We start from the raw sequence: 24,162 nt of genomic DNA, 5'->3' as shown, positions 1-24,162 counted from the left end.
TCACGGCAGTAAAAGAGCAGGGCTAAGTTCCTTAATAATAACTCGCACTTAAATATTACCTTACAAACATTATCTCATTTGATCCTCATAACAACATGCAATGACACGGGAGATCATTATCTTCATTTTACAGACCAGGGAACAGCCAGACTCAAATTAAGTTGCTTGGCCTGGATCACCCAGCTAGTACAATCATTAGATTGTCATCTCCTTGAGAACAAGACGCTGTTTTTCGCTTTTTTTTTTTTTTTTGTATCCCCAGCGCTTAGCACAGCGCTTGGAACATAGTAGACACTTAATAAATGTTTATTGAACTGAACAGTAAATGTCTGAGGCTGGAAATTTGAACTCAGGTCATGCGGTTCCCAGTGCGGCTCTCTGTCCCCTGCTCTATGACTTTAACGCACTGCGGGACGCTTTAACATCTCGCTGGACAGACCCCAGCTTCGGGAGGGAAGCTTGGGGTTGGACCCCCCCACTCAGACCCTTGCAGGCATCCGTGGTCCATCCCAATCCGACACATGGGAGACAGTGGCTGGCGGAAAGTGGGGCTCCTCCCCCGCCCCAGGGGAGGCGCTAGTATCCAGCTAGTGGCAGGCCAGACGCAGCCCCAACTGGTCCAGCTCTGCCAGGGGTGGGAAAGGAGAGGGGAGAGCTGGAAAAAGAGGAAAGAGGAGGAGGAGGAGGAAAAGGGAGGGGGAGGAGGAGGGAGAGGGAGGAAGAGAGTTGGGAGAGGGAGGAGGGATAAGAATAAAGGAGGGGGAGGAAAGAAGAGGGAGGGAGAGGGAAGAGGAGGGAGAGAGGAGGAAGAGGGGGAAAGAGAGGAGGGAGGGAGGAAGGAAGAGGAAAAGAAGGAGGGAGGAAGGAGGAGGACGAGAGAGGGAAGAGGAGGGGAAGTAAAGGAGGAGGAGGAGGAGGGGGGAAGAGGAAGATGGAGAGAGAAAGAGTGGGAGGAAGAAGGAGGAAGGAGGAGGAAGAAGAGGGAGGGAGGAGGAGAAGGGAGGAAAGAGAGGGGAGGAGGAGGAAGAGGAGGAAGGAGGCAGGAGGGGGAGGAGGAGGGGAAGGAGGAGCGCCGGGCCGCTCGGGGCGGGAAAGGAGGAAGGAGCCGGGAGAATAACATCACGTCATCCTTTGCCCCCCTCCCCCGGCCCCGGGGTGGCGCAGGCGCGGAGCGGGCGGCGGGCGGGGCGGGGGACCTCGCTTGCCTCTCGCTCGCTCTCTTTTCTGCACGCTCGCTCAGACGCCTGGCAAACAGCTGGAGGGAGGCGGGCGGCGGGCGGGCTGACGGGCGGCGGGCGGCGGGCGGCGGGCGGCGGGCGGCGCGGGCGGGCGGGGCGGGAGCGCACGGACTGACGGCCGGAGCCCAGGATGCCGCGCGGGGCGGCGCGCTCTCCCCCCGCGCGGTCCTGGCCGCGGCGGCTGCGGGGGCCGGGGTTGGGGCCGGGGCAGCTGCCGGAGCCGGGGCCGGGGCCGCGGTAGCGGCGGAGGCGGCAGCGGTAGCGGCGGCGGCGGCGGCAGCAGAGGCAGCGGCGCGCGCCAGGCCCGGGGCAGCCTGAGCTAGGGTGGGGGGCCGCGGGGGCGGAGGCGGGGGGGCACCGGCAGCAGCGGCATCGCCGGCGGCGGCAGCCCCCGGCCCCAGCGCCATGAGCGGCGGCGGCGGCGGCGGCGGTGGCGGAGGAGGAGGAGGAGGAGGAGGAGGAGGAGGAGGGGGCGGCGGGGGCTCGCTTCCCAGCCGCTTCGCCGACTACTTTGTCATCTGCGGGCTGGACACGGAGACGGGGCTGGAGCCGGACGAGCTGTCGGGTGAGTGAGCTAGCCAGGGGGGGAGTGAACGAAGTGTGCCCCCCCCCTCCAGCTCCGGGACGGATGGACTAACGGGGTTTGCAGCTGGGTCAACTTTGCTTCCCTCCCTCTCCCCCTGGCTTTGCGCCTCCCCCTTATCTCCCCAGTGAACCAAGTATGGGGGACCCTGACGAACCTGCATAGTCCCCCCTTGTCTGGAATGCTCACTCCCTTTTCCTTGGAGGTTGGGGGGACCCTGCTCCACCTCCTTTCCGGTGGAGAGTGTGGAACCCTGGTCCAGGCTGCATTGTTCCTCCCCCCTCCCCACCAGGTCAGGCATGTACATCTGTCCCATGGAGAATGGGAGACCCTGACTGGGGCTGCATTGTTCACCCCCGTCAGTGTTTACCCCACTTTCGCGTGGAGAGTGGGGGACCTTGGTCGGGGCTGTATTGTTTGGAGCTCCACTCTTTCCCGAGAACTCCCCACGAATGAGAAGGGAACCCCTGAGGAGAAGGACCCCGGAAGAGGCAGCATTGTTCCGGTGCCTCTTGGGCATCTGAACCCCTTGGGACCCTACTCCCCATCCCCACATGCAGGAAAAGGGGGTTATCTGGGTCATGGCTACATTCTCATTGTTTGCCCCAAAGTGGCAGGGATTCCTAGCCTCCTTTACCTCCTTCACCCCTTCCTCCTTCTACCCCTTGAGAAGGAGGGGGTTGAGGTGGACCCTGTGAGCATCCCCTACGCCTCACCCCCTCATGGGGCAGTGGGAGTGCTCCAAGGTGGGTGAACGGGGTGCAGGGTCTGGGAGGGAGCCAGACTGGTGGGATGATGAAGCCCAAACTGACCAGGCCCCAGACATCTTGGGACATTGCTCGGTGGGGATTGATGGATGTCTGGGGGAAGGGTTTGCATCTTTCCTCTGTGCTGTGTTTTTGTGGTGGTGGTTGTTGTTTTTGGTGACTCTTTTAACCCTTTGAGGAGGGGAGGGGTTCCGGGTCAGAGTTTGTTTACTGTAGTGAATTAAAGGGCCCTCCAGCCTAAGTTTCTTTAAAACTTTAGAGTTCTGTTTTGGAGGACTTCTCCCTAGAGAGGTCTGCACTCTAGCTCTTGGCCTTCCCCGGGGCTCTCCTGGGTTTGGGGCTATTAGTTTTAACTTGGATCCCCAGCTAATAAGGTCCTTTGGGTGAGGCCCTGTCCTGGCCAGCCTGTGGATCCCTCTGAGGTTACTTCTTCAGGCCATAGAGATCTCGGATCTGTTTTCCGGGGCAGGCCCCCCCCCATTTCAGTCCTTCCCCCTAAAAGTGTGAAAGGGCAAGATGTCTTTTGGACTAAGCTTATTGGGGATTTGGGGGAACAAATTACCTGACTGCCTCCCTGCCCCAGGCCTCCTCCTTCTGAGAAGGGGAGAAGGAAGTGATATAACAGTTACCTGGAAGATGAGGAAAGCAATCAGAATTGTCTGACCTAGTTATCTCTCCCTCAGTGGGACAGGTTAGGAAAATAGCTTGGTTCACATACTGTACTTGGGTTTCCCTTACCTGGAAATCTGAACTGTGTCACTTTGCTTGGTTTCTCCCCCAGCTGATGGTTTGTTGTGTTAAGTTTTGTGGGGTTTTTGTGGGTTTTTGACATTAGGGCTGATATTAACAAGAAGCTCCTGCCCCCTTTTCTGCAGCAGATGCCCTCACTGTAAAGTGAAATTAGATCACGGCATTCAGGGTTCATTCATCCTGGTGACTAAATTTGCATGTCTTTGGTTATGACAGGGCAGTTTTCTTATTAGTCATGAGAAAAATTCCAGTGACTGCCTGTCTTCTGAAAAGATATAGATGAATATTCCAAGAAGCAAAACATATGAAAGTCTTTTTTTAAAACCCACAACAAGCTAAAACTTAGATTTCAACTTTGAATTATCTATCACTTTAGTTTGAAGTTGAGGGGTGAGAGAAGGCCCTTAATTGGCTACTTCCTTCCTGAGCCTGGTTGATACATAGTATATGGGGCCCTGGGACTAAGTACTTAGTAACTTTTTTCCCCCTCTGATGCTGGCAGTTAGATATTGATAATACAGATGTTTAATGTTTCACTTTCAGACTCAGGCATTTACTGTGGATGTGGGTGTAGGGCTTTCATAAAACTTAAGGCTTGGAAAGGACCCTAAGGAGGAACTTAAGATGATTTCACTAAATTCCTTCCTTTAAAAAAGAGAAGACACTGAGGCACAGAGAGGAGCTGGTACCTGCTGGTGGCCCCCAAGTCCAGTTAGTGGCAGAGCCAGGGCTAGAATCCTGAATGATCAGCAGCTAGGATTTAGAGCTGACTTTTTGGAGCATCTAGTCAGGGGGCTCTTAACCTCTACTATTTAATAATAGTAGCTAGCATCCGTCTAGTGCTTTAACATTTGCAAAGCGCTTTACATATGTCTCATTTGAAACTACTCAGATCCTCCTGCCCTGGGAGGTGGGTGCTATTATTATCCTCATTTTACAGATGAAGAACTTGAGTCAGACAACAGTTAAGTGACTTGCTCAGGGTCACAGAGCTAGTTAGTTTCTGAGGCTGGATCTGAATTTAGGTCTTCTTGTCTCCGGGTCCAGTGCTCTCGCCACTGTACCACCTACCTCTAATTCTGTTTCTAAGCCCAATCTAGTCCAGATCCCTCATAGGATCATAGATCTGGAACTAGAAGGAACCTTAGAGATCATAGTCCAGTCCTGTATTTTACCAATGAGGAAACTGAGGGTCGGAGATGTTAAAGCACTTGCCCAAGGTCATACCGGTAGTAAATTGCAGAGCCAGGATTTGAACCCAGCCCCTCTCACTCTTTCCAGTGCACCAGTTTACTCCCTGATCTGACTTTAGAATAGACACTTAAGGGTCTGGCAGATTGCAAGCATGCTGGCATCACATCCCGCCATGGAGCATTGAGCAAACCCCTCTCTGTTCCCTAGCAGAGAGTGGCTTTCAGGGCATTTTTAGAGAGGACCAAAGAATCATGTTTGTGTTTCCGTTAGTATCTGAACAGTCAGACGATAAAGTTGCTGTTGGTTTGTGAATTGTCTGCTACTTGACACAGGAACTGGCTTCTCAGTGAGCCTAAAAAGGCTTTCCTCATAATTAAGCTGCAGGGGTGATTGAAGAAGGGAAAGAGTTGCAGAAATTGTGCACCGAAGGGTAGTTTCCCTGTGTTGCCGGAGGATTTTTAAATGCGATGGCAGCAGCTGAAAGCCCGAACCGTTGGTCCAGCTTGCAGTCTTTGTATACACACACAGGCATTGATTGAAGGCTCTTCTCTCTTGTCAGTTGGTAGGGGACCCCGGTATCCCCGAGGGGGTGGGGGAAAGTTGGGGGAATCCTAGCATAAAACAAAGCAAAATCCAGACAGCCTTCTGCCTGTTCGCCTGATTTTCAGTCCCAGGGCATCTATAGGCTTCTTGCAGGTCTGCTTCTCTCCCAAAAGGATGATGTCATAGTAACGGAAACTACAGGAAATCATGAATTGTTCCCGTACCTCTGGAGAGGTCCCTAGGAGACCGTGTTCTCACTGAGCAAATGAGATTCTGGGCCCCAGGTAGCATCCCTGTCATGGTCTTGCCCCTCACCAGCATTATGTAGATGATCTCTTTGCCAGAGCTGTGACCTAAACTGAGAATGGAGGATTGGAGGAGGCTGGGGCTTGCTTTCTGTCTGTGGAAAGAGGAGGGAGGCACTGTGGTCAGCCTTCAGTGTTTCTGCCCCCTTTGCAACACTGGGCTTTCAGGGTGCAGCAGCCAAGCTTCTAATCTGAGCAGCTTCTGCTTCTTTAGGTCAGTGGCTCTTAAACCTTTTTTGTGGTCTGTACCCTCTTGGAAGCCTAGAGAAGTCTGTGGACCCCTAATCAGAATCATGTTTTAAAACACACCCAGTAAAATACACGGGATTACGATGGAAAGCAATTTTATTGAAATGCAGTTAGCATAATAGGAAAAAAAATCATGAACCTTAAGTTAAAAACCCCTGCTCTAGCAGGTTATTTATGAAGCATTTTTCCTCACAAATACCCCTGTGTGTTTGGGAGCCCACATATTGTCATCCTCATTATGCAGGTGAGGAAACTGAGGCCTAATGGAAGTCAGGTGACATGTTTGAGGTCACATAGCTAGTAAGTGGCAGAGTTAGGATTTCATTGCAGATCTGACTCCAAGTCTGGGTTTTTTTCCACACTCCCTGCCTCTCATCCAGCTAATCCCTTCGCTTCCCTTCCTCTCTCTTTTATATATGAAGAAACTCTGGCCCAGAGAAGTGGGAAGTAACATTCTCCATCCTCTCCCTTCCCCATGTCTGCTGAATTTCCTCCTTCACACCCTTTGCCTCCGCTCTCCCCCCATGCACACCCCCAGCACTGATTGCAGCTTTGCAGTGATCTGATGAGCATGGGGGATGAGGGAATTGCTGGTTTGGTTCATGCTGTGACAATAGCAGGCTCTAAGGCAACATACTTTTCTGAGCTCAGGTTTCTAGTTCAGGTTGGGAAAACATGCCAAGTATAAGTATCTTCAAAGAAATTTGATTTCACTTAAAATCAAAGCCTTCCCTCATCTTATTGGATAGGAGTGATGTCAGGGGACCACAGAAGCCTGTTATCAATGAGACAATGACATTTCTTTAGCATTTCAGAGTTTACAAAAGTGCTTTGCTCACAGCAGCTCTGGTCATGTAAACATCATTATCATCATTTTGTGTATAAGGAAGGCGAGACTCAGCCTAAAGCCCAAGGTAACCTGGGCAGTAAGTGTCACAGCTGGGATCCTCCAGCCCCAGAACTGGTGTTTTTACCACTGGGCAACAGTGTCTCCAGTTATCCTAGGCTACTCTGTTTCAAGGGGGCAAATGAAGGTAAGCCCTAGTAAGACCTCAACTGTTACAGCATATGAGAAGGGGTGCTAGGCTGATCTAATAGATGTGGGATAGGCAAAAGTGAGATTTTCTAGATTAGGTCGCTTGGATTCTTGTTGAATGTGGAATAAAGGAAAAGGGACCAGGGCATAATAGGACCTTGTAGATTTATTTCTTTTCTTTTCTTCTCTTTTCTTTTTTAGGCAATTGGGGTTAATTGACTTGCCCAGGGTCACACAGCTAGTAAGTATTAAGTGTCTGAGGTCAGATTTGAACTCAGGTCCTCCTGACTTCACAGCCAGTGCTCTATCCACTGTGCCACCCAGCTGCCCCTGTAGATTTATTTCTAAAGCTCATTTCCTGGGTCATTGAAAAGAGAAGTAGAATAGCTCTCTCCTCAGTGCTTTGCCATTGTCTCTTCACTATGTCATTTATTTCCCTATGACGGGCCCATTCCCTGAGTTTGGTTGTAGTGACACCTTTATATAGCTAGCAGCTTTTCAGGTTCACAGAGCTCTTTAATCATAGCCACCTTTGAGGTAGATACACAAGGAGAAGCTAGCACCAGGCAAGGTCCAGTGACTTGTCCAAGGTAATGTAATTGTAGTGTTATACATGAATCCTGGGATTTGAACTCAGGTATCCAGAGCCTCCATTCTTTTGAATATACCTTTGTAGGGACTAATTTTTAATTGGGGAGTGTTAGCTAAGCGGCTTGCCACAATATTGGGGCAAGGAAGGAGACTGGCAGCCTCCCTCAAAACAGAGCAGGATTTATTTAATAAGAACAAACTTTAAAAAAACCCAAAACATAAACAACTACAACCAGTGGGTGGAGCACCGTGCCGTTTGCAGAGCCCTTGAGGCCAGTGCATGCGCTGAGGTTTTTTAAAAAAGAAATTCTAGCCAAAAGATGGGGTCATAAAAACATCAAATAACAATTAATTCTTTACATCTTGCTGCCCCACATAGGACATAATAAGCAAAACCTATGCTTCCTGGATACCAAGATGGAGGTTGCAATCACTAAGCAGGAAGATGCCTCTCCACTCCTTTTCTCCTGAAGTGGTATTTTCAGTTTAGTTTAACAGTGAGAAGCATTTGTCAAATATATTATTGCCAGGTATTGAGCTGAGAGTTCAACAAAGGGACACCAAGACAAAAAAGAAATGTTCCCTGCCCTCAAAGAGCCTATATTTTGTTGGGGAATTAGAACATTTAAACAGACAAGTATAAGCGTTAGGATGAGTTTTCTTGTTCTCATCTTGTATTTGACAGAGTTTACATAGAAATGATCCCGGGACAAGTCACTATCATATTGTTCTTTTATGTTTAATGTTCTTGCCCAGGTGGATCAAAGGATTGTTTTTGTTTGTTTGATTTTTAATTTTTTTTTTTTTGGTCAGGGCAATGAGAGTTAAGTTACTTGCCCAGGGTCACACAGCTAGTAAGTGTCAAGTGTTTGAGGTCAGATTCAAACTCAGGTACTCCTGAATCCAGGGCCAGTGCTTTATCCACTGCACCACCTAGCTGCCCCTGTTTGTTTTTAAAGGGGCAGCTAGGTGGCATGGCTGCCTGACCCTGGGCAAGTCACTTAACCTGTGTTTGCTTCAGTTTCTTCATTTGTAAAATGGGGATAATGATAGCACCTACCTGACAGGGTTGTTGTGATGGTCAAATAATGTGATAAGATGATATTCGTCAAGCACTTTGCAAACCTTAAAGTGCTACATAAATAAATGCTAGCTATTATCATCCTTTTACAACTGAATCGAAATTGAAGTTTAAGCTCACCAACAGTATCTTTGGGACAACCCCAGTAGCAGATGGGATGACAGGAATAGTTTGCAGTTCGTCTTGTTCCCACATGGTTTTGGTTTCTTTCCATGGGGCTCTATATTTTGAGAGCTTTTCATTCCATGTGGTTTGGAGTTTATGAGTATTTGGTATGCCAAAATCTATTAAGAATGTTCTGTAAATTTAATGGATCTGTATTGTGTCTGGGCTATGAGGATGATACGGATTTTATACATTGTCATCTAAAGAATGAGAGCAGTTAATAAGTAGGGAGAAGAGATGACTGATGAGGTCTTGGAAAGAAGCTCAAGATCTGAAGAGCCACAAATGAAGAGGGGACTGAATTCTAGGTATGGGAGTGGAGGCCAGTATGTACTTGGGTCAGTTCAGGGATCAGCAAACAGGGGAGTTTGGCTGGAATAAAGAGTGAGGAAGGGGAGTAATGTGTCTGGAAAGGGAGGCTGGATGGAGTCAGCCTTCGATGAGCTTCAGATGCTAAGCTATAGAGTTTGTGTTTTTTCCTATAGGCAGTGGGAGGCTACCATATCTCGTTCAGCAGAAGAGTGACATGGCTATGTCTAGCCTTTAGGAAGGTTATCTTGGCAGATTTGTAAAAGATTGGAAAGGGGAGAGACTGGAGACAGGGGCACCCTTTGGGCTGTTGCAGTGGTCCAAGTGGGAGGTTCTGAGGGCTTGAACCAACATGGTGACTGCTTGAATGGACAGACAGGGATTGGAACAAGAGATGCACACCTGGAATGTATAAACCCCCTTGTGGGGTGAGAGACAGGGAAGAGTTGAGGGTGACCCCGATGCTGCTATACCAGCAATGTTGGTATAGAGAGGAAAGATAAAGCACTTTCTGTTGGACAGGTTGGGTTTAAGATTCCTGAAAGACAGTAATTCCCCAGCTGTCAGTGCTAGAATTCTTTACTGGCTCCTTCAGCAGTAATTGCCCGATTATGTTACAAATATATTTGTCCTCGGTGACAACAAGCTTCTGCATGTTTGAAGTACTGTAGGTTTGTTTCTGTGGCGATTTGGAGCTTTTGAATAAACAAATGAATGGATTTTACCTTCATAACATCTCTCTCATACACCTCTGTCACGGCCATCACCCTGTTGTAGGGCCTCATCTCCTCATGCCTCAACTATTGCCATCACCTCTCGGTGGAGGGGGGCGGGGGGAACTGGCTGGCGAGCTGCCTGCCACAAGTCTCTCCCTATGCCAGTCTGTCTTCCACTCAGCTGTTAAAGTGGTCTTTGTTTGGTCTTTGTGAAGAGCAGGTCTAACTATATCCCCCCTCCCCTTCAGTAAACTTCAGTGGCTTCCATTCACCCCCACGATCAAATATCAAATCTTCTGTCTGGCATTCAAAACCCTCACACCTTGACCCTCTTCTACCTTCCCAGTTTTCTTAAAACTTATCTGAAAAATGGGTATATTAATAGCACCCACCTTGTAGGGTTATGTGAGGACTGAATTTTATATATATATATATATATACATATATATATATATATAAAGCATTTTAACACAATGCCTGGCACATAGTAGGTGCTTAATAGATGATATTATCATTATTGCTATTATTATTGTTTCCTTATCTACTACTCCCTCCAACTTTGTGATCTAGTAACCCTGGCCTGGATGAGCTCCTCATACAGGACACTCCTATTTCCAGACTTGGGGCACTTTCACTGGCAGTAAGTACTCTATGCCTGGAAGGCTCTCTCTCTGCCTCCTGGCTTCTCTGTAGGGTGAGACCTGGAGGATGAACCAGCAGAGCAGGCTTAGAAGGAACAGGAGAAGCAGGGGCAATCAGTGTCAGTGAGCATGCGCCTGAGGGCCTGGTCAACAAAGTCAGAAGCATTGGAGTGGTCTGGAAGAATGAAGACTGAGAAAAGGCTGTCAGGTTTAGATTTAGTAATTAAAGAGATCAGATTTAGGGATTTATTAAGCACTATTAAGCACAACCACAGATAACTGTCTTATAGATATCACACTTTGCTTTTGAAATGGAAATCTTCCCTTGTCTTACTGGTTGGAAATGATGTAAAGAAGATTTTACAAGCTTCTTGGTCATGAGATAATTATGTGAGTCAAGAGATCTGTGCTGGGAGCTGGCAGAGGTGTCAAGTATAGATAAGATAAGGTTCCAGCCCTCTTGGAGTTTAGAATCTAGTCTGGAGTTGAGGGACTCGGAGAAGAGATGGGGAGGAATCTAACAAGTTAAGAGGGGGAGGGTAGGCTTCATTCTTTGGGAATATAGCCTGAGGAAAGGCTGGAAGGCATTGAATCTTGGAGAGGTGGTTGGTCTCTTAATAGGTATTCTTCCAGCTTCTGAAGTCAGTTTCCCTTCAGGTTTGATTTAGGTATGAGAGGCCACACGTCAGAATGGATAGAGACCTAAGGTGACCTAGGAGTTGGGAGTATCTGGGTTCAAATCTCCTAAGGCCTTTTTGACCCTGGGCAAGTCACTTTATCAGCAGTGAAGACTTTAAATTGCCGAGCATTTGTCACAGTCTTCATTGGTGGAATGAGTTTTCTTCCCCAGAGTTCCCGTAGTGAAATCATAGGTCTAGACCAGAGGTAGAAATCCATCCCCATCAATCTTATGTAATATGTTTTCAGCTATCTCAGAAAATTGACCGATTACTTTATTAGGCTGATAATAATCAATACCTACATTTGTACAAGGCTTTATAGTTGTAAAATATGTTCACGAATGTTTGATCAACACAGTTCTCAAATACTCCTCATTTTCTTGAATCTCAGCGAGGTTAAGTGACTTATCCAAAATCACACAAAAAATAAATACCAAAAGGGACCTTGAACCCCGATTCTTCTACTCCTGCTTCTTACATGCTATTTTAACTAAATATTTGTTAAGTCATTGGGAAGGGTAATTCTAATCAGCTCTAGGAGGAGCTTAGGGTTTTGTTTTGTTGTGGTGGGGTTTTTGGTTTTGTTTTTTGGTATGGACTTTAGATGAGAAAAGCCCTTCTATAATTGTAGATTGGCAACTCTTCTCCCATTTATAGCCTTAGAAAGTTTCATAAATCGCTGAGAGATTAATTAATCGACTTGCTCAGGACCACACAGCCAGTTAGGATGGTGCCAATTCCAACATTTGCATTTTCTGGATAGAATTCTTCTGTAAGGCTCAGAAATGGCCACGGAGTAGACCCCGGTTTTGTTTGTTCATCATCAGGCTGACTACAGAAGGGACAGACCACAAAGATCTTTTAGTCTAATCCATTATTTTTGCATAGGAAGAAACTGAGGCTGGAGATTTAGCAGCTTGTTCAATGTCAAACATTCTGTAAATAGCAGAGTTGAGAGTCACACTCCTATTTTCTTACTCAAGAAGAATCTGGTGTTCATTCCACTATGCTATCTGGTATTACTATATTACTATTTTTAATAGAATGAGCTTAGGCCCTGAGATTTTTTTTATACAATTTTAATTAAAAACCTGAAATGCTACTTTAAAACACTACAGTATTGCAGTCTGATTCAGCAGGATGAAACTTATAATGCACAGTACAGCTAAGTGATGCAGTTATCCTTTAGGTAATTTCCGGCTTGTTTACAGACTGAACAGAAAGAGCTTTTTTGCCTTTTTAGTTCCCAAATGATTTCTTAATTTAGAAAGTTTTCCTCTCCTGGACTGATTTAAGTTTTTTTCCCTACTACTGGAGAAGAGGCTCCTGCTGTGGAAGGTAGATCATTAGTCATCTGTGATGAATATAACTTAAGTGAATTTTAAAACCCCTCTTACTCAGAGAACTTCACTTTGCATGAGATGGCTGGATTTGAGTGTGTAAATGGGTAGTTCACAGTGAACTACCACTGTGGCCACTTCTAAACCTTTTTTTTTTTTATTAAAGATTGCATGAAACTATTGTCCAAATAAGGATTAGGTCTTAACTGTGTGACCTTGGGTGAGACCTGGCACTTTCCCAGATCTGTGTCCTTCTCTGTATGATAGGTGCATTAGACTAGAAGGTTGTTAAGGGCCTAAGGCAGGGCTTCTTAACCTTTCTAGTTTCATCCTTCCTTTGGGTGGGCTGACGAAGCCTAGGGATACCTTCTCAAAGTAAAATACATAGAATTGCAAAGGAAACCAATCATGTTGAAATACTGTTGTCAAAACTGTTAAATGGGTTCACAGAGCCCAGGTTAAAGAGCCCTGCACTACAGTAATGCAACGTAGAGCATTCATTTTTATAGTGTCTAAAGGTTTACAAAGGGCTTTTCCTTGAAACAACTATGGAAGATATGAATGGGATGTTTTGGGGCTTATTGTGTCTTAAACTAAAGCCACATTTAGAGTTTTGGTGGTTTTTTGGTTGTTAAAAACCATCATACACCACAGCTTGTTTAGCCATTCCCCAATTGATGGGCATTCCTTTGATTTCCAATTCTTAGCCACCACAGAAAAACTGCTGTATTTTTGTACAAATAGGTTTAAAAACTCTTTTATTTATTTATTTTTGTGGGACAGTGAGGGTCAAGTGACTTCCCCAGGGTCACACAGCTACTAAGTGTCAAGTGTCTGAGGTCGAATTTGAACTCTGGTCCTCTGGAATCCAAGGCCACTACTTCATCTACTGAGCCACCTAGCTGCCCCCTAAAAAATCTTTTAACCAAAAATATTTGAATTTAAATGTTGGACTTAAAAAAATATTCTGCTATGTGCTAAACTTAGTGCCAGGTGTTGTGTCTATCTAGGGAGTAAAATAAGCATCAGGCCTGCCCAGCCTCCTCTTCCATTCAGGCCCTCTCATAGAGTACTAGTAAGGCTCCTGGGCCCAAAGTCTTGTTTTCATTGCTTATGGAGAGCAAGTATCAGCCTGCACTTGTTTCTGTCCTGATAATAGCTAACATTTACAAAGCCCTTTAGGGTTTACAAAATACTTTCCCATCCTCCTTTTTTTTTTTTTTTGGTAGGGCAACGGGGGTTAAGTGACTTGCCCAGGGTCACACAGCTAGTAAGTGTCAAGTGTCTGAGGCCAGATTTGAACTCAGGTCCTCCTGAATCCAGGACCAGTGAGTGCTCTATTCACTACGCCACCTAGCTGCCCCAAGGCCTAGCTTCTTAAATGGTAGGTTGGGACCCCATATGGGGCAACAATGTGGGGGTCGAGAAAAATTTGGTAACAGTAAAAGGTTATGTATACCTATTTTATATACCCATATATGCAGGGTCATATTAAAATTTCTTGGGTGAAAAGGAATCTTGAGTGGAAAAAAAAGTTTAAGAAGTCCTACCTTAAGGTTTGCAGAGGACTTTAATTTAGTATCTTCTTTGTTCTCCACCACAGTTTTGAGGTTAAATACTATAGGTTTTTTTTTTGTTGTTGTTGTTGTTGTTTGGGTTTTTTTGGTGAGGCAGTTGGGGTTAAGTGACTTGCTCAGGGTACATGGCTAGTAAGTGTCAAGTGTCGGAGGCTGGATTTGAACTTGGGTCCTCCTGACTTCAAGGCCTGTACTCTATCTACTACACCACCTAACTGCCTCAATACTATAGGTATTTTTACAGATGAGAAATACTGAGGATCAGAGAAGGTTGTGACTTGCCCAGGGTCACATAGCTAAGAGGCATCTGAGCTGCTATTTGAACCCAAGTCTTCTTGACTCCTGGGTCCACAACTCCACGTACTTTGCTGTGACGCAGGATTATTATCCTCGTTATGCAAGCAAAAAAACAGATCTAGATTTCTCAATGATTTTCTCAGGGCCATCCACTAAGAAGTCAGGCAGCCAGGACCTGCCTGGAAGCCTTCTAAGTCTCACAGCAGCAGTTTTCCCGTTATTCCAGGTTGTTTCATGCAGGTGGATTGCTTTAGTGTGAGCATATATATTTGTTTAAAAAAATACATGTTCTTTCCAAATTCCTCCAAGTTCTAGTGCCTTCCCTTGGTTGAGTATTTCCTGTTTATTCTGTATATAGCTTGTTTGTAAATCGTTATTTTCAGGTTATTTCCCCCATAAGGCCAAGCTCCTCAAGGATAGAATCTTTATCTTTTTTTTTTATTCCCACCGTTTATATCGCAGTGCCCAGCACATAGTAGGCTCTTAATAAAGGGAAGTTGGCTGGCTGAAATATAATGATTTTTAAAATAACATTTGTGTTTCCAGGGACAATATGACATAGTAGACATAGAGAAGAATGGGTGTTGGAGTCAGAAATCAAGAATGTACTTATTGAGTACCTGTTATGTGCCAGGCGCTGGGATAAGTAATGGGATAAAAAATACACAGATGAGACATTCTCTGCCCTCAAGGAGCTCAGGGTATGTACAAAAGAGATACACAGTGATGGGGAGAGGTGGCATGAACACCAAAGGAATCAGGAAAGGCCTTGAAGGAGGTGGCAAATTGAGCTCTGTCTTGATTGGAGCCAAGGGTTCCCATCAATCCATCATCTGTATGCATATCTAAGGACCTACTATGTGCCAGGCCCTCTTCCAGATGCTGGGGATAAAGAGAAAAATGAAACCATTCTTGCTGTGGAAGCATATTTAAAACCTCCTTTTCTGTTCAACTGAAAGTATTGAGAAATATATACTATTCTAGTCTCAAGTCTCTTCCAGACTTTTAGCCTTTAGGAAAGTGTGTAAAAGGTCAAAAGCTAGAAGAAAATGGATTAAGGGTGATGACTTGGTGCAAAACAAGAAATACCCTTGTTTAGTTTAGATCGTTGCCTCCCCCTTCTTCAGAAGGTGTTGAGTCATTTTAGGAGAAGATTAAGGAACTCTTTTTCTGTTAGATGGAATAGATCTTTATGCGTAGGAGATATGCCCAAAGGCATGGGAAGGCACTGTCCATTTGGACGTTTCTTTCTCTGGGCTAGAAATTCTTGGACTTAAAGTGTTAAATTAATAAAAAATGGTTTCTGGTAGTCTTGCACCTAAAATGCAGAGTATAGTTGTTTTTTAAAAAAATTATTTTCAGTTCCAAAGTTTCTCTCCCACCTCTCTTCCTCCCCCACCCTTTGTTGAAGTCATGCAAAACATATTTCCACATTAGCTGTGATCCAGAAAAAAAGGTGCAAGAAGAATAAAGCAGGAGAAAAAAAGTGCTTCAGTCTGCACTCAGAGTCTATCAGTTCTCTCACTGAAGGTGGATAGTGTTTTTTATCATGAGTTTTTTTGGAATTGTTCGGGATCATTCATTGTCTTGATCAGAATAGCTAAGTCTTTCACAGTTGATGATCGTTACAATATTGCTGTTGCTGTGTATATTATTCTCTTGGTTCCACTCATTTCACTTTGTATCAGTTCACATAAGTCTTCCCAAGTTTTTCTGAAGCCATTCCCATCTTCGTTTCTTATAGCAGAATAATATTTCATCACATTCATTCAGCATAACTTTTTTGGGAGGTGGGGGTGGGGGGTGGGGCAATGAGGGTTAAGTGACTTGCCCAGGGTCACAGAGCTAGCAAGGGTCAAGTGTCTGAGGCTGGACTTGAACTCAGGTCTTCCTGAATCCAGGGCCAGCACCCCATCCACTGCGCCACCTAGCTGCCCCCCTCACTATAACTTTTGGAGTCACTTCCCTATTGATGGACATCCTCTCAGTTTCCAATTCCTTGCCGCCACAAAATGAGATGCTATAAACATTTTTGTATGTGTGGGTCCTTTTCCTTTAAAAAAAAGCAATATTTTATTTTCCCCCAAATTACATGTTAAAATGATTTCCTGAGGGCAGTTAAGTGGCACAGTGGATAAAGCACTGGCCCTGGATTCAGGAGGACCTGAGTTCAAATCCAGCCTCAAACACTTGACACTTACTAGCTGTGTGACCCTGGGCAAGTCACGTAACCCTCATTGCCCTGCAAAAAAAAAATTCCTTTTCCTTTAAAAAAAATGTCTTTGGGGTATAGACCTAATGGTAGTGTTACTGGGTCAAAGGGTAAGCACAATTTGGGCATAGTTCTAAATTGTTGGGCATGGGTCTAAATTGTTTCCGAGTACAGTATAACTTTTTTTCTTTGACCTTGCCCTCAAGAAGCTTATATTTTCCTGGGGAAGCACCTATAAGTATATTTAAAATAAATACAATGTACTTTTATGGAGGAGGGAACTAGCAGCTAGGAGACTCAGGAAAGGCTTCATGTAGAAGGTGGTAGTAGAGCTGGGTTTTGAAGGAAATAAAGGATCCTAAGAGAAATTGAGGATAGTGGCTTATCTGTAACATTTTATTTTTATAAGTTTCATTGATGCTTTTTATACTGCAGTTATTTTTGTATATGACACTTTTACATGTATATATCACACTTTTTGGTATATGTTTTATATATATACACATATATATGTATATATTTATATACACACATACACAACACTTTTGTATAGAACGTTTTTGTATAGAACCCCTTCTCAGAATAATAGTTTTAAATGCATGAAACAATACATAAGGAAACCAACTGTTGAAATAAAGATGTAATTTTTTTTCCCCATCTAAATTCACAGACCCCTTGAAATCTATCCATGCCCTCTAGATTAAGAATCCCTGCTCTACAAGGATTCCTGCATTGGGTGGGGAGGGAAAGAGATTGGACCATATAATATCCAAGAACCTTTCTGATTCTGGGATTTTGTGTAGACAGTCAGCCAAGCAGCTGGAAGGTAGTAATGGAGGGCTTGTTGGCACCCAGTCCTGTGCTGGGCATGATGGGCTTTATATTATAAGGTAAACCTAAAACTTTGGCCTTGCCTTTGGGGAGCTAAGTTAGTGTCTTCTTGAGGAGCTGAGACCTGTCTCCATGAAGCAGGACAAGGCTTGTTTTATGTGGCACATGAAGTGTATTTCTGCAGTAGTTATCCCTGGGTTGTGTTGACGGCTTTGCCATGCCAACAGCTTGAAGGTCACTGAGTTTTGTTTTGGAGCTGGGAAGCTGCAACTGTTTGGGCTTTATTTTGTGCTTAACTCCAACTCAATCCAGCTCTGCTTAGTGCTACTTCTCTCTTTTGCCACCCGCCCCCCACTCAAACCAAAACCAAAAACAAAACAACCATACTCTCTTTGCCTGGAACCTAGACATCAAAATGCTGTCACCAGTGCCAAACTCATCTTATGGCCATCCGATTTCCTTGATTGACCTCCTTTTCCATGGTATGATGAAGAGGATTCTGCTTTTAGAGTGAAAGAATTGGCTCATTGTCCTGGCTCTGATTCTTACTGTCTGTATGAAGGGAAACAAACATTTATTAAGTGCTTTTTACAAATATTATTTCATTTGATTCTCAAAACAACCCTAGGAGTTTGGTACTATTATTATCCCCACTTTATAGTTGATGAAACTGAGGGAAAGGTTAAGTGACTTGCCCAGGGCCACACAGATAGTGAGGCTGGATTTGAACTTGGGTCTTCCTGACTCCAGGCCCCATGCTATAAGTACTGCACCATTTAGTTGCCTATAGTCACTTCCTCTTTCAGAGCTTTAGTTTTCTCATTTATAAAATTGGAATAACAACACTTGCACAGCATTGTTTTAATTAAGGGTTTTTGTAAACCTTCCTGGGCTCTAGAAATGTCAGTTGTTTTTCCTAGAACATGTGACTTTGGGTAAGATCTTTCTTTTCTCTGGTCCTCACTTTCTTCCTCTGTAAAATGGAAATGGATCCGTTGACCTCCTAAGGCCCTTTCAGTCCTAAACTATGATTCTGTGGTCCTGGCCACGCATCTTGGCCTCAGCTCTTAGGCTAGATTGGTCTTAATGAGGTGGAGGTTAGAGGTCAGGTTGTGATCATTGTTACTGGGCTTTGCCAAGGTCATGCTTTGTCGATGGTGAGCAGCATTGGCTAATGTTTTCAGTTTACTGTTGTCCCTTGAGTGCTTTGAACTTGGGTGTGTAAGAAATGCCTTTTGAAGTGAATAAGCAGTGGATCAGAGAGATAGGTGGTAGCAGAATTCAGTGGCTGCTGCAGCCACCTGTATTTTGTGGATACAAGTGGAATGCCTGGCAGTGGCTATTTTGAGCCCTCCCCCTTGGGGCAATGAGGGTTAAGTGACTTGCCCATGGTCACACAGCTAGTAAATGTCAAGTGTCTGAGGTCACATTTGAACTCAGGTCCTCCTGAATCCAGGGCCGGTGCTTTATCCACTGCGCCACCTAGCTGCCCCATGTGAAGTTCTAAAAAAGGAGCCTTTGAGGTCAGTTGTGGGCACTGCAACTGTTTGGGATTTTAGCTTAGAGATGGTCCTCACTGAGCCTGGGGAAGGGAAGGGGAAATTTTGTGCCAGTGGTTGTCAGATTACAGTGGCCCTGATTTGTCCCAACATGGTGTGAAATGGGACAAGGCTCCTGAATCCAGGACAGCCACGTGGCATGGCCGCCCACTGGTATTGGCAGTGAATCCCTCCAGTTCTCATCATTGCTCCCCAAATGTGATTGGGGCACATGGGGTCCCTGGCGTAACCCCACTTCCTGAGCACTGGGAGGGGAACGGAAACATGGCTCCACCTCACTCTTTGGGCTAACAAGCTAAGTAAGTCTACTCAAGAGGTTGCACGTTGTTTGAACTTACTGGGCTGCATGGTTTAGAAACTAGAACTAAATGCTCATCTCTTGGAAAGATGACCCTTCCCAGCTCCATCACCTGCTGCTGCATCTGGGACTTTGATTTTCAAGCCTTCCATGGGCTTTTGCAAAATGTATTAGACTAAGCGTGCATTGATTCTATCGTGCCTGTCATAGATCTGTGATGATGGGGGGATTAATTGTAATTCTTTCAATGGAGAAACTGACTCAGAGGTAAAAGGTTGATGTAGGTAGGGGGTGAAGTCTGATCTTTACCACCTCCTTTCTAAGTGTGGTTAGTTTTTTTCCTCCCTCTTGTCATTCTGAGGATAAATATTTGACAAATCGGGGATTTGCCAGTCACTTATGCCCCCTATCATTCACAGGCTTGTTGCTGATGAGGGTTTTTTTGGTTGTTGTAGTTGTTTTTGCTATGGTTCTTTTTAGTGTGACTTGTGTTTTTCTCAGAGGTCTATTTTCTTTGAAAATGGAAAGAAAACTCACACAGTGGTTTGCCTCGACCAGACTAAGAGTCCTTTTTCTTCTTTCCTTCCGCCCTTTCCTTCCTTCAGTGCAAGGGGCTGCCTGCCTCTCTTGGGGCTGCAGCCTGGAGGCTGGTGGGGCTTCTGACTTCCTGTGCCTGCCTGAATAAAAGGAAACTGTGCCTATAAACAGGGATCAGGGAAGTGACAAGGGGCCTTTTAGAGTTTTTAAAGACAGGAAGCAAGAAGAGGAAATGATTCAGAGAGACCAGCATTAATTCCAGGATGTGCAAGACCAAAAAAACAACAAAAAAACCAAACTCAAACCAATCACATGCATGCCCAGCCTCAGCTAAATGGCAGACCCCTTTTTGTCAACTGCTTTGCTTTCCAGTAATCCCTGGAGGTGTCAATAATCCCAGAGTCTAAGGGTAGGAAGGGACTTGGGGGACATCTAAACACATCTTCCCCTCTGCAGCCTCTTAGACAAGTAGGCATACAACAAAGAATAAACTGACTTCAGCCTTGTTGACTCCTTTTGCTTGGGTGTCCTAGTTATTCTTTCTTTCTCCTTTTGCCTTTTGTGCATAGCTTGGACTGATGGAATATACAGAGGTTCCCTGACATGGGACACAAAAGCATCCTAGTTCATAGAATCAAACCATAGAGGCAGAGTGGACTGATCCCATTTTTCGTTTTTAGGGCTGGGGATACTGAAGTCTGAAGAGGAAAAGTGACCAACCCAGGACGACACAGCAAATTAGTGTCAGATATGGGGAAATTCCTTGGATTTCCTGATCCTTAGCCCAGTGCCTTTTCACTGCCCCTTTCTGTGTTAGGAAGTTAGTTAGGCCATCATTTTATGATATTGGTAAAGAGTAATTGGACTTGGAATCAGGAAGGTCCTGGTGTCATCACTTTTATTAGGTATGTGACCTCTGACAGAGCCTTTCACATCTCAGTTTCCTCATCATAATACTTGCCCTCCTACTGCATAGGATCAAGTAAGATAAATTGGCTAAAAACTTTGTATAACCATAAAGTGCTACAGAAACCAGAATGTTATTTTTACTTTGTCTTTCTTTTTTTTTAAATGAAATTTAGTTTGTTGCCATCTTGTGTGTTTAGATCAGGTTAGTTTCTGAATGTATTTCTCTCCCTTTCCCTCCCCATTGAGCCATAAAGAGGAGAAAAAATAAAAGCAGGTCAACACACCAATCCAGTCGACATTTATTAAGCACCTTGCTTATGTGCAAGGCCCTGTGGTAAGCATTCTGGACACAGTTAATTGGTACAGTTGTCAAGTGTCTGCCCTTAAGAAGCTTACAGTCGGGGGCAGCTAGGTGGCGCAGTGGATAAAGCACTGGCCCTGGATTCAGGAGTACCTGAGTTCAAATCCGGCCTCAGACACTTGACACTTACTAGCTGTGTGACCCTGGGCAAGTCACTTAACCCCCATTGCCCCGCAAAAAAAAAAAAAAAGAAGCTTACAGTCAGGGGCAGCTAGGTGGCACAGTGGATAAAGCACTGGCCCTGGATTCAGGAGGACCTGAGTTCAAATCCAGTCTCAGACACTTGACACTTACTAGCTGTGTGACCCTGGGCAAGTCACTTAACCCTCATTGCCCTGCAAAAAAAAAATGTTCAAGAGAAGAAGCTTACAGTCTAAAAGAAAGACTATACACAAAGAGAGTCAGGAATGGGGGAGGAGGGCTGGGTGCAGGAGGGAAAGTGATTGAACATCAAGTCAGTTGGATGGTATATGTGATATTCCATGCTCAGTCTCTCACCTTTTCATTGACAGGAGGGAGGCTGGCCTTTTGGATTTCCTTAGGGTGAATATTCCCTCCACTGCCACACTTTGCGGTTATTGTGCCTAGTAGACAGTCTTCCAGAGTTGCTGTAGGGATGAAAGATTCAGGGCCTTGAGCTCCTGCTGATGAGCCTTTTGAACTTGACCTAGGTTGGTCTTCCTGAGACAGCTGGGGTCCATCATCACAGAATCCTTTTCCTTTCCAGCTTGGGCTGTGCTGGAAGGGTCGCGTCTGTCTGGCAGGGAGACCCATGTGAATGACTGTTAACATTACTCCTGTTACTGTTATCATCCTGTAGCCCCATGCCCCAAACCGAAGCGTAAGGAGGCTGTTTTAAAGTCAGAGCTGAGAACATTTTGTACCCACATCAGATGATGCCCTGATCTCAGTTATTACACCTGTCTGAGTCCAAGTTACTGTTGCTGTTGTTCAGCTGTGTCCAACTCCTTGTGACCCCATGGACCATACTGTTCTTGGGGTTTTCTTGTCAAAGATACTGGAGTGGGGTGCCATTCCCTTTTCCAGTGCATTAAGGCAAACAGAGGTTAAATTACTTGCCCAGGGTCACACAACTAGGATGTGCTTGAGGTCACATTTGAACTTAGGTCTTCCTGACTCCAGGTCGAGTGCTCTATCCACTGCACCACCTAGCTGCCTCAAGACACTGAATATTCCTCAGTCGTTTGTTTTTGAGAGGCAAAGTCTTCTGGTGTAGATGGTAAGTGTCTGGAAACACCCTATGATGAGGTAATATGCTGCTTTGATAGAGTTCCCATGTTGTTCCCTAGATGTTAGTCAGCCAACATTTATTAGACACCTACTGTGTACCAGGCACTATCCTGGGTGTGGAGGATACAGACAAAGAATATACTTTCAAAGCTCCATTAGGATCTCTGGATCTTTTTTTTTCAGGGCATTGAGGGTTAAGTGACTTGCCCAGGGTCACACAGCTAGTACGTGTCAAGTGTTTGAGGCTGGATTTGAACTCAGGTCCTCCTGAATCCAGGGCCAGTGCTTTATCCACTGTGCCACCTAGCTGCCCCTTCCATTGGGATCTAATGGACATTTATGTGCCTCTATTCTCTTTTCCCATTTGCTTAGGCTCCCTTGCAAGTTCCACATTTATTTTGTCTTCATGGGTTTTCGTTACATGATTCCCAAATAGAGTCGTCAATAAGGTTTACTCCATTCTACCTATGATCAGATTCAAGAATGGCTGGGCTTTATGCCAGGAGGCTGTTAGTCTCTGTGGCAATTTAGAACACAGACAAGGCTTCCTACAGTGTCCAAGGTAGGAGAAGGACCTTAGATATGATCTAGTCCAACGACCTAATTTTCCAGGTGGGGAAGTCAAGAGGACCAGAGAATAATATAATCTTGGGAGTTGGGAAGGGATCTTAGAGGTCACGTCATCTAGGCCTTAACTGAAGCAGAAACCACTTCACAGCCTCCTTGAGAAGTCGCCATCCTTCACATGAGACCTCTGGGGAGCTCACTACATCCTCAAGGAGTCCATTCCATTGTTAGACCGCTCTGATTTTTAGGAATCACTCATTTGTCAAGTATTTGTGAAGCACTTATAAAAAGGTGAAATAGCCCCTCACTCCAAGGAACTTAAATTCCAGCATCAGCTTACATTTTCACATTCTAATAAATTCTTTCTTATACCAAAATCTGCCTCCAGTCAATGCTGGGTTTGTCTTTTGTGTCTATTCTAATGCCTGGTATGTAGTGGCACTTCATAAATATATGTCGATGGTTTGGAACCAAGAAGAACATGTGTAAGCCCTCTTCGATGGGGTGATCCTTCAGTTGTTTTACTTGTAAATAATGCTATTCTGAGAATATGCATGTACACCAGTACCTAAGTGGATCTGTGAGCACCCCTATGCCAATGAATAGGTTACTACCTGTCCATGCTTTTTTATCCTATATGATGCTGGACTGTGGATCTTAAGTAGCCAGGCTCTTTAGTGTGCTAGGGGCCTCTCTCTGTTTCTTTTATATTTCTTGGATGTCATCACAGCTGTTGGGCTATCCATTCATCTCCCTTCACAATCTCTCCTTCCAGTTATTAATGTTCTTGACAACTTTTTTTGTCATGCTTCTTGTGCATCAGTTATCATCGATAAAATGCTGGTGCCCTTTTAAGCCACCACCTGTCTTTGTGTTACCTTTTAGGTCAGTTGTGATTTTGATTCTTCAGAGATCATGGTTCTTGTATGACAGTTGGCACTAATCACATAGTTGGGAGAATATTGGCATTAGAGCTGGGCTTTCGTGGCTATGAACATAACCTGGAGAAATAACCACCTGGGAAGCTCCACCCTGGAGCCTTCCTCTCATTGGTTACTCCCCCCCAACCCTCTACAAGGACATGAGCTGTGCTTCACTGCACATCTCACATCAACTCTTTCTGCACTTCACTGCCTTCTCTCTGCTGCATTTCTCCTTCTACCTCCCATGTAGCATTGGGATCGTCTTTCCCTATTAGAATATGGGCTCCTTGAGGTCAGAGACTATCTTGTTTACTTGCATTTATGTCCCCAACATAGTGCCTGGCACATAGCTAGAGCATTTATTCATCTCTCTCCCCCTTTCTCCCTCTCTCTCCCTCTCTCCTGCCTACCTACTCACTACCTAGTCTATGAATCTAGAAAATGTGGGAATGATGGGAATTCTCATCTGGGTTATAGTATGGAGCTGACACTTTGAGACCCAAGGGATAGCAGAGAATGCAGTACAAAGATTTTTTTTAGTCATTCCCTGAAATGATGCAGAGTTAAGTCCTTAGATGCTTAAAGTAAGCATGTGAGATTTTATATATATATATATATATATATATATATGAAATTATTTGACTAGTTTCTG

General features: G+C 45.0%; 1 protein-coding gene across 1 annotated transcript in view; it reads left to right on the top strand.

Annotated features, from left to right (window-relative positions):
* Positions 1-1,694: 1,694 nt before the first annotated feature.
* Positions 1,695-24,162, top strand: part of DENND5A (DENN domain containing 5A) — a gene marked incomplete at its 5' end in the record, with an annotated part of 95,482 nt that continues 73,014 nt past the window's right edge. Inside the window, one exon of the mRNA XM_043972252.1 lies at positions 1,695-1,803. Coding sequence (XP_043828187.1) covers positions 1,695-1,803 — 109 coding nt within the window. The remainder of the gene's footprint in view (positions 1,804-24,162) is intronic.

This window comes from Dromiciops gliroides, chromosome 6 (assembly GCF_019393635.1).
Source record: "Dromiciops gliroides isolate mDroGli1 chromosome 6, mDroGli1.pri, whole genome shotgun sequence".
Taxonomy (NCBI): Eukaryota; Metazoa; Chordata; class Mammalia; order Microbiotheria; family Microbiotheriidae; genus Dromiciops; species Dromiciops gliroides.
This window is presented reverse-complemented; position numbering and strand designations above follow the sequence as displayed.